General features: G+C 45.2%; 1 protein-coding gene across 2 annotated transcripts in view; it reads right to left on the reverse strand.

Moving 5' to 3' along the window:
- Nucleotides 1–10,212, reverse strand: part of ZNFX1 (zinc finger NFX1-type containing 1) — a 33,222-nt gene extending 23,010 nt beyond the window's left edge. Inside the window, exons 1-3 of one of the 2 annotated variants that reach the window (XM_017541390.2) lie at nt 9,815–9,939; nt 7,655–7,803; nt 2,374–4,182 (exon numbers count right to left, since the gene is read on the reverse strand). In XM_017541390.2, the coding sequence (XP_017396879.1) occupies nt 2,374–4,182; nt 7,655–7,715 (1,870 nt within the window). In that variant the 5' untranslated portion in view covers nt 7,716–7,803; nt 9,815–9,939. Of the gene's footprint in view, nt 1–2,373; nt 4,183–7,654; nt 7,804–9,814 lie in introns of both variants that reach the window. The other variant, XM_017541391.2, reaches the window with a different exon arrangement.
- Between the last annotated feature and the right edge of the window lie 777 nt (nt 10,213–10,989).

The raw sequence follows: 10,989 nt of genomic DNA on the forward strand, positions 1-10,989 counted from the left end.
TTTTTTTTTTTTTTTTTGATAAATTTACTCTCCTTTTGGGAGAGTAATTTAGCAGTAGCTATTTTAACTGTTAATGTAAATTCCCACTTTTTTTTTTTTGAGATGGAGTTGCCCAGGCTGGAGTACAGAGGCGTGATCTTGGCTCACTGCAACCCCCACCTCCTGGGTTCAGGCAATTCTTCTGTCTCAGCCTCCCAAGTAGCTGGGGGTACAGGCGCATGCCATCATGCCTGGCTAATTTTTTTGTGTTTTTAGTAGAGACAGGGTTTCACCATCTTGGCCAGGGTGGTCTCGAACTCCTGACTTCGTGATCTGCCTGCCTTGACCTCCCAAAGTGCTGGGATTACAGACGTGAGCCACCGTGCCCAGCCTACATTCCCCCTTCTAATAATAGTTATGACCCCAGAGTAGAATTAGAGATTAGCACATGGGAAGAAGGGTGTAGGAAGGTATAGTTCCATGAGAAGTACAATGTGGCAGATAGGAGTCAGGATTATACAGCTAGACTGCCTGAATTAATTTCCTAAACTTGCCACTTAACATCTGTGTGAACTTCAGTACATACTTCCCACCTCTTAAATAAGAGGCTATTTAACCCTTCTTTGCCTTAGCTTTTTTAATCTTTAAAATGGTTTTAGTAATGGTTTCTATTTCACAAGGTTGTTGTGAGGATGCAATTAGTTAACATATGTAAAGCAAGTAAAATGGTGCTTTACACATAGTGCTATTACATATTTGATATTATTTAAAATAACATAAAATTGAACAAATTAATATAAAGCAGAGATAACGCATCTCACTACACTTAACCTCTAGCAATCTTGTATCTATTACCATGCATGCCAATGGGTTCCTACTGGAAAATCCCTATGAGCAGCTACTTTATAAATAATTTTTATGCCCATTTTGGGAGGAATGTTATTAACTAGACATTCTATTGCAACAAAACCAAAAATTGATAAGTGGTACTTAATTAAACTAAAGAGCTTCTGCACAGCAAAAGAAACTGTCAACAGAATAAACAGGCAATCTACAGAATGAGAGAAAATATTTGCAAACTCTGCATCCAACAAAGGTTTAATATCTGGAATCTGTAAGGAACTTAAACAACCCCATTAAAAAATGAGCAAAGGACATGAACAGATACTTCTCAAAAGACGACAAACACGTGGCCAACAAGCATATGAAAAAAATGCTCAACATCAACAGCACTGATCATTACAGAAGTACAAATCAAAATCACAATGAGATACCATCTCACACTAGTCAAACTGGCTATTACTAAAGAGTCAAAAAAAAATAGCAGATGCTAGTGAGGTTGCAAAGAAAAGGGAAAGTTTATACACTGCTGGTGGGAATGTACATTAATTCAGCCACTGTGGAAAGCAGTTTGGAGATTTCTCAAACTTAAACTTAAAACAGAAATACCATTTGACCTAGCAGTCCCACTACTGGGTATATAATGGGAAGGAATAGAAATTATTTTCCCATAAAGACACATGTATGTGCATGTTCATCATAGCACTATTCACAAAAGCAAAGATATGGATTCAACCTAGATGCCCAACAATGGTGGACTGAATAAAGAAAATGTGGCAAATATATACCACGGAATACTATGCAGCTATGAAAAAGAACAAAATCATGTCCTTTGCAGCAAAGTGGATGGAGTTAGAGACTACTATCCTAAGCAAATTAATGCAGGAACAGAAAACTAAATACTACATGTTCTCACTTATAAGTGGGAGCTAAACATTGAGTACACATGGACACAAAGAGGGGAATAGACACCAGGGCCTATTTCAGGGTAGAGTGGGACGAGGGTGAGAACCTAAAAACTACCTATTGGGGCTGGGCATGGTGGCTCATGCCTGTAATCCCAGCAATTTGGGAGGCTGAGGTGGGCAGATCACCTGAAGTCGGGAGTTCGAGATCAGCCTGGCTAACATGGTAAAACCCCATCTCTTCTAAAACCACGAAATTAGCTGGGCGTGGTGGCACGTGCCTGTTAATCCCAGCTACTCAGGAGGCTGAGGTAGGAAAATTACTTGAACCCAGGTGGCGGAGGTTGCAGTGAGCTGGAATCGTGCCACTGCACTCCAGCCTTGGAGACAGTGAGACTCCGCCTCCAAACAAACAAAACCACCAACCTACCTATCGGGTACTAGCTCATTACCTGTGTGACAAAATAATCTGTAAACCAAACCTCTGCAACATGCAATACACATGTAACAAACCTGCACATGTATCCCCAAACCTAAAATAAAAGTTGGAAAATAAACAATAAGACATTCTAGAAATGTAGGGCCAAGGTTTTGTCCCTTGCCTATCTTACAGAGCAGATCTTATGTACTCTGAAAAATTTTGTCTTACCTGTCCCAGGAGGTCCTTGAATAATAGCCAGTTCCCTTGTGAGAGCAAACTGCAAGGCTTCCATCTGGGAGTCATCCAGCTTCAGGGCTTCTTTTGAGGGCCACTGGCTAGGATCTAAGACATTAATTCTGGGATGTCTCAAGCCCTCGAAATTTCTTAGAAATTCCCTAGTGGCTGAAGGGTTCTCTATTAATGGGGTAAAGTCATATCTTCCCCCCATTAGCAAGTACCTTGGCTCCTTCACATGAGAATCACACTCCACAATATTCCTCTGGAAGGGGACATCTTCTTCCTGGACCTCCTGGAGTCCTTCCAGGACGTGCCTGTAGGCCTCAAAGTATGCAGTTGTCTCCACCATGAGGAAAGAATCAGAAGGCTGGACCTCTGCTAGCAGCTGTTGGCTTTGCTCGTTGAAGCAGAGCTGGACAATTCCTCGACAGAGATCTTCCTGCTCCCGGTTAGATACGGTGGCAAAAAGAAATGTCTCAAAGTTGTCCTTGGACATGCATACCAAAGACCCATAGAGCAATCGTTTGGAATTCTGCCAGCGAACAAACTTCAGTGGTTTTGTGTCAAACTGTACCTTGTAGACTATGCCTGATGATGAACACATGGGGGTGATAATCCTGGTGTCAAAGTAGATTCGGATGTCATCAAACTTTCTTTTCCTCAAGCCCTGGTCTTCAAAGCTTTGGAGAAGTTCCAAAATGCCTTCCCGTAGAGGTCTGACAAAATCTTCTCGTAGGAGTCGGAAGTGGGTATCCAGATAGATAGCAGTGCTGTCATATTTTCCAGAAATGATGTTGGGGCGAAGGAAGGGCCTCTCATCCAAGTGCACTTCATTGTAGGTAGGGTAAATGGGCACGGTTCGGTAGCTCTCAACATGGTCTTCTGCCTCAGGCTGCACTAGAGTGTAGGTGTCCACTCTCAAAGTGCCCTCTCGCCTCTTTTCCTGCAGATGTTCAATGATAGTCTGTACTTTTTCCAGGTTCTTTTCTGTCTCCTCTTCTATGTCAACACCGGAGGCTCTTAGAGCATTAAGAGAGGTTGGCAAGAGAGAAACCAGCATGGAAGTTTCTTGTACAGAGCTGGCAGGGAATACACTTACAAGGTCCTGGAGGAGGGAGATGATGTTGCTTATGTGCTCTGGATACTGGTTTCGAATGTCAGGGATGGGTTCAGTGATCATCCCTACCACATAAGCAGGCAGGCAGACTTTGAGAAATTTGGAGTTTTTCAATATGCCCAGTACATGGAAAATACTCTGGCGATCCATTTTGGAGCTGCAAGCCTTCCGAAGAACCTGGCAGATGAGCTCAAGGAAGTTAGATTTCATGGAAGAATGAGAAAGGAGCTCCTTCAGCCCTAAACTTGTGGCAAGTGTGATGGCCACCTCAGAAGGGTCTTTCTGCAGTAGACTTTCTAAGAACTTATAGCCCAGTTTCTTTGTCTGCTGTGGCTGCTCAGTAGGCTTCTGGTGGGGCGTCCGCCACTGCTGGAAGTTGTCATTGGACCACAGTGGTCTGCGGTTCCTACACTCCTGGTTGCCATTTCTCCACCTGGTGTCATTCTCCTGGTCATGTCTTTGGCCTCTAGCTTCGTCACTGGCATGCCCCTCCTGGTTCCTCCTTCCTTGATGCATGGGCCTGCCTATGGCCCCAAATCTCTGTTCCCTCTGCCCGTAAGGAGCAGGATGGTTGTTGGCTCTAGGATGCCTTCCAGCATGGCCGGCTCCTCCTCGGAGAGCATTGGTTGGTGGGTTACTGGCCTGATTTCTAGCTCTTGGTGGTAACTCTCCATCCACAGGCCCTAAACACAATGAAATATTAAGTAAGCACAAGAACCAAGTTCTGTTGGAAATTCAACAGAATAACTAAAAAGCTCAGGTTTTATATGATGAGAAAAAAGGTTTCTACCAAGTCATGTAATAAATGAAAGATAATTATTATTGTCATAGAAGTTAGGAAAATACTATTCTTACAAAGGATGCAAAAGGGAAAAGGAATAAACATTTGTTGAGTACCTGATATGTGTTAAAAGAATAAATACATGCAGTATGTCTCACTGCTTCTAATCTCATGCCAGTACCAAGTAACAGTCAGAACGTGAGTTTAAGGGCCAAACTGACTTGGTTCAAATCTTGGCCTGGCCACTTCCTTACTATATAATCTTGGCCAAGTTGTATAATTTCTCTAAGTCTCAGTTTCTGGGTTTTTATAAAGATTAAATGTTTATAAAGTGCTTAGTATAGCACTGGACACGTTAAAAACTTTCAGTAAATGTTAGTTGTTACTAGGAGCAGTAACTGGGAATATACTATTGATTCTAAGGGAGCCACTGGTTCTACCACTAAACAATTATCACAGCCAACAGAGACATTAAGTGAAATAAAATCATAACAGGAAGTATTACCCGAATGCTGTCCAGCATTAGCAAATGCAGTTTGAATGGGAAAGAGAAAGGTGGGCTTTCCTTTACCAAGATGTTTTTGAGCTAACAGACTATAAACGAAACTGAAAAATGAAACTCCAAGTTTTCCTCCTTTCTGCAGCATGACTTCATCCCTAAAGTACTTACCAATTACCAACCCTTATAAGAAACAGGAGGGGAAGAAAGGAGTGGTGAGGACATACCCAGTACACACAAGAAAGTTAGTATCACTCTGTGGATGAAGCCAAACTTGTCTTCCTTGATCTGCCCCACTTATCATAAATAACCTTGCACAACATACCCAAAGTCCAGTTTTTTTCACTTTCCTTCCTGCTAAAACTGATTCTGGAGCTGACCCAACTTAGCAGAAAGATGTGGATTTTAAAAACAAATAAATGATGACTGTATGCAATGATTTGATAAAAAAGTTATAAAAGCTTTAAATGCATGTTATATTTGAGATGATCATATAACTTCCTGACATCAGATACTAAATCCATTTATGCACACTTTTCCTTGTTTTGCACTTTGTAGAGAAAATTTAAATATGACCACATAAAGGAATATCTGATAAACTATAAATGATGTACAACTGAACTTTAAATTTTTATAAATGTTAGTTACATATTTGCTTTCAAACTACCCCCCAAATCAGAAAAAAGTGCTACTTTCAATTTTTTTTTTTTTTTTTTTTTTGTGAGACAGAGTCTCACTTTCTCCCTAGGCTGGAATGTAGCGGCGCGATATCAGCTCACTGCAACCTCTCCACCTTCCGAGTAGCTGGGACTACAGGCATGTGACACCACGCCCAGGTAATTTTTGCATTTTTAGTAGAGATGGGGTTTCACTATGTTGGCCAAAATGGTCTTGATCTCCTGACCTCGTGATCCACCTGCCTCGGCCTCCCAAAGTGCTGGGATTACAGGCATGAGCCACTGTGCCTGGCCTACTTTTAATATTTTTATCTGATTAGAAGACTCTATGTCTTGGAAGAATGGGAAATTGTAACACTTCTTATTCTTTCAACATTCATGCCCAGGCATGGTGGCTCACGCCTATAATCCCAGCACTTTAGGAGGGCAAGGCAGGCAGATCGCTTGAGCTCAGGAGTTTCAGACCAGTCTGGGCAACATGGCAAAACCCCATCTCTACAGAAAATACAAAAATGAACCAGACAGGATGGTGCCTGCCTGTGGTCTTAGCTACATGGGAGGCTGAGGTGGGATGATTGTTTGAGCCCAGGAGGTCGAGGTTGCAGTGAGCCAAGATTGTGCCACTGCACTCCAGTATGGACAACAGAGCAAGACCCTGTCTCAAAACAAAAAAAAAAACAAAAAACAAAAACAAAAACCATTCACATAACTCATAAGACGCTACAGTTCTTCCTCATTTGTCCCACAACTAAAACTCTTTGAATGACACATTGCAAACTTACAGAAAAACAGGAATCCATTTGGTTGTTTAGTTTTAGAAAGCTCTGAGTAAGCAGAATAATTCCTTTAGTAGATTGATGCTCTTGGAACTAAGTTAGCTTTGGTGACTAGGACTCATGACCTGCACTATCCAATACAAAGCCATCAGCCACATGTAGATGTTATGTTTGTGAAATGTAACTACTCTGAATTAAGACATGTAAAACACACATGAGATTTTAAGGCTAGTACCAAAGATTGGTAAGTATTACATTAAAAATTTTTATGTTGATAATATCTTAAAATGAGTATTTGAGGGAAACAAAAGTATTATGTAAATTATTAAAGTATTATAAACTATATTCAATTATTATAATCAAGTAATATTTTGGTTATACTGGGTTAAATAAAACATTAAATTACTCAATTTTATTAAATTGTCATTAAATTTAAAAAATAAATTTCAAGGCCAGCAGCAGGGGCACATCTGTAATCCTAGCACATTGGGAGGCTGAGGCAGGTGGATCACCTGAGGTCAGGAGTTCGAGACTAGCCTGATCCAACATAATGAAACCCCATCTCTACTTAAAAACACAAAAATTAGCTGGGCATGGTGGCAGGCACCTGTAATCCCAGCTACTCGAAAGGCTGAGGCAGGAGAATTGCTTGAAACTGGGAGACAGAGGCTGCAGTGAGCTGAGATGGTGCCAATGCACCTCAGCCTGGGCAACACAGTGAGGCTCCATCTCAAAATAAATGAATAAATAAAATAAATTTCATCTGTTTCTTCTTACGTTTTAAAATGATATTTCTAGACAATAAAAAATTATGCTCTTGGCTTACACTGTTTCTGTTAGATGATGCTCTACACCAAGTGTTATTCCCCTTTCTGAAACTCTATCACTGTTTTTGTTAAAGTGAACTGCACCCATTCATCAACTCTCTCAGGAAAAGTGGAGGGTTGGCTGTTTTTCAGAGTAATTCATGCTGTAATTAAGAGGTCATTCTTTCTTTTTGAGACAAGGTCTCTTTCTGTCACCCAGGCTAGAGGGCAGATCACAGTCCAGGGCAACCTCTGCTCTCCGTACTCCACCTTCCTGGGGTTCAGGGGATCCTCCCCCTTCAGCCTCCCAAGTAGCCTAAGTAGCTGGGACTATCAGCACAGAGCACCACACCAGGCTAATTTTTGTATTTTTTGTAGAGACAGGCTATCACCATGTTGCCCAGGCTGGTCTCAGTCTCCTGGGCTCAAGTGATCCTCATGCCTCGGGCTCCGAAAGTGCCAGGATTACAGGCCTGAGCCACTGCATCCAGCCATAGTCATTCTTTACTTGAGAGATGCAGATCATCTTAGGTAGGGCCTGCTCATTCATAGGGAGGCTGATTTCCTTCTCTTATTACTAGAATTTCCTTCTCATTAGGTAGGAAACCTTGCTTACCTCTGTGGTTGGTATGGGGATTCCTGGGCCTGGCATCCACATGAGGTCTTCTCTGCTCCATGTCTGAGTCACCCAAATTCTTCCAAGTTACTTTCTGTTATCTGGAAAACTACACATGTTGAATTATCAGTGTCCTTGAAGCACAGCATCTAGCAGGAAAAACCCAAACTCCATCAAGCCAGTCCTTCTGCCTTTGTTGACATACTTTGTTAACTATGGGTTAAATGCAGATTTTAATCTGGAGCACAAGTGCTCAACTCTGTGAATGATCAATTATGATGTAAAATATTAAATTCACAATTTACCTGATTTCAAGAGATCGAATTCCCCTTTCTTTTACCCTTGCACTTTCTTGGGGCAGAGGAAATGTCATCAGTTCCCATTCAAAACTGCTGTTTGGTTTACGCCTTTAGCCAAGTTACTTAATCAGTTGCTAGGTTTCATTTTCCTCTCCTAAGAGGAAGACAAATATTGTTGCCAGGGAAAAAGGTTTTGCCAAGGTTTTGTTAATCCAAAACCATGTACTCACCACCCTATCTGGCATTTATATACTATATCTGCCACGTATATAGTACACAATAGGTTGCAGTATCCTATAGTTTATAAATAATTAGTGAGCAGTTATCCCCTTATCCTACTTTTTGGAATGGAGCCAAATGATTAAGCTCCCCGCTCTGCTCTACTGAATCAAGAGAAAGAAATTACATGTTTCAATAATCAGGAGGCTTGGCAACTATGAGGTGCTATTTCCTCAGGACTAGCTAGAAATTTGCAATTCTTTCTTCCTCTTCATTCTTCTACCTTGTTGATTTTTGACACTGGTCCTACAAGAGGAAGAGGAAGCCCCTTTAAGGGAACTTCTCAACCCAACTCATACACATTGTGTGGGCTGGGGCTCAGGAAACAGTGGGTGACTCAGAGTCCTCAGGAAAGGGATTTTTGAGACTGTCCTTACTGAGTTTTAAAATATTCATACTTGGAAACTGTGACTACATTTAGCATTATATGACGGGCAGCTTTTATTCTCATCAGAAAAAGGAGTCCCTTTTCTTCCTCCTGGGAATATTTCTCACGAGTCCCTTCCCTCATTTTATCAAACCCAGCCCTCCTGGCGCAAGCTCAATGTTTAGAATTTGTTTGTTTATTTTTAATTCTCTGAGGGGAAAATTCCTTCTTCCTCTTGTTGAAAAATATTAAAATAGAAACCCCAGAAAATTTAAAAGAAAAGAAAGGAGAAAAAGAAATGTTAGAAAAGAAAAGGCAAGGAAAGGAAGGGAGGAGCGGACAGGAACAGGAAATGCTGGGATCAAAAACAGACTGAAATGTTTTTTTGGGGGTAATCAAGGCCTAAAGGACAAGAAAAAAATCGGTGATGGTTAAGATGGCCTGGGGTCAGAATGAGAGGGGCTGGTCATCACCAGGGTGGGACGCAGGAGGCTGAGGCCGGAGGCAGGGCTGGGTTTGGGGGAAGTCTCCAGGGTCCTGGAGGAGTCTCTGACCCAGGGGGCCCACTTTCCCCGATGGAAATATGACGGGGTCAGGGAGCGCCAAGGCTGTGAGGTGGTGGGGTTATGGGGGCCTCCCAGAGAGGGTGGCAGCGAGCAGCTGGCGGTGCTGAGTGGGGTGCCAAGGTGCTCTGTAGAAGAGGGGGATGGATAAGGTGACAGGAGATGAGGCGAGAAGGCTGAGGGGGGGTACGAGTGGCAAAAGGGAGGGCACAGTTAAGGGAGGGGGCAGAGGAGATAGAGGTGGTGAGGGCAGAGGTGGTGATGGCTTCGGGGGGTGCTGGGGGGAGCGACGGGCCAGCTTAGGGGATGGGGACGCTAAAGAGAGTACAGGGAGCCGAGGGGGCGACAGGGTGCTGAGAAGGGCCAGAGACTGAGTGGGTGATGGAAATCTGGGGTTGGGGGTCTGAGGGGGCGATAAGGCGCTGAGTGGCGCTCTGAGTGGGTGATGGGGGCGCTGGGGGCTAAGGAGGTGACAAGGCTCTGAGTGATGGGGGTCGGAGGTTGAGGGGGCGACAGGATGCTGAGGGGCCAGGGGCCACTCTGCGCGGGTGACGGGGGCGCTGTGGGCTTGAGAGGGTGACGGGGCTTCTGGGCAGAGGCAGTGGCAGGGGGCGCGGCGGGGCAGGGCAGGGACAGTTGCGGGGCCACTCACCCAGCTCCGGCGCGTCCACTCACTGCTGCCGGCGAGTGCTGGGGCTTCGGCCCAGGCAGGTCGGTGGCCCCGCCCGGCGCCGCGCACTTTCGGTTTCCGTTCCCCGCAGACCCTGGGCGGAGCCGGGCGGGCAGCCCAGAGGGGAAGGAGGAGGCGGGAGCCCAGGGTAGCGAGCGCGAGGGCCTGGCCCAGACATGGCCGGCGCCCCCGCCCTCGAGGCGGGCGTCACCTCAGCTACCCCCGAAGGCGGGGCAGGAGGGCTCAGGCGGGCGCGGCTGAGGTGAGCGGACCATGGGAGGCGGGTTGACTGCGCCCAAGGTCTTTGCAGGCCTCGGCGGGCCCCGGAGGAAGGGAGACCGGGCGAGGGATTTAATGAATGTTACGCGCGACATGGCGGCGAAGCACAAGAACCCAGGCGCCCCAGCGTTTACAGGGAAGAGGGCGGGGCTAGACGCGGCCTTGATAACTACTAGAACGCCTCGGGCTGTGCGGCTCGAGACTACATTTCCCAGGGGTCCCGGCGCAGAGCGGGCTGGAAAGAGAGCGCCTCCGGTCCAGTGCGCAGGTGCAGGAGCCGTATCTGGCTATATAAAGGAGGTTCAGGCGTCCCTCGTTCTTTTGCGTCTGCGGTGCTACCAGAGCAGGGGTTCTGTGGGTTGCAGCCACGCTTCATACACCATCGTCTTGCTCGTGTGGGTTCCCGTTTTGTGTGTGGTGAGTGGGAATTCCATGTTCTTAGTCCGAAACTTCTGGTCCTTCTTTTCATTCTTTGTGCTGTCGCTTCTGCAGCCGACCCTGGTCTCCCTCGTGGCTCCTCCGGCTCTGACCCCAAATAGGCCTTAAGGGTGTGGCAGAGGCCGGGCACGGTGGCTCACGCCTGTAATCCCAACACTTTGGGAGGCCGAGGCGGGCGGATCAGGGGTCAGGAGTTCGAGACCAACCTGGGAAACATGGTTAAACCTAGTTTCTACTAAAAATAGAAAAAAAAAATTGGTGGCAGTCACCTTTAATCCCAGCTACTCGGGAAGATAAAGCAGGAGACTCGCTTGAACCCGGGAGGCGGTGGTTGCAGTGAGCCGAGACTGCCATTACACTCCAGCCTGGGCGACAGAGCGAGACTCTTAAATTAAAAAAGAAAAAAATTTGGTGAAGTCTTTCCTGCAGAGTTCCCATTT

Source organism: Cebus imitator, unplaced genomic scaffold (genome assembly GCF_001604975.1).
Source record: "Cebus imitator isolate Cc_AM_T3 unplaced genomic scaffold, Cebus_imitator-1.0 Scaffold132, whole genome shotgun sequence".
NCBI lineage: Eukaryota > Metazoa > Chordata > Mammalia > Primates > Cebidae > Cebus > Cebus imitator.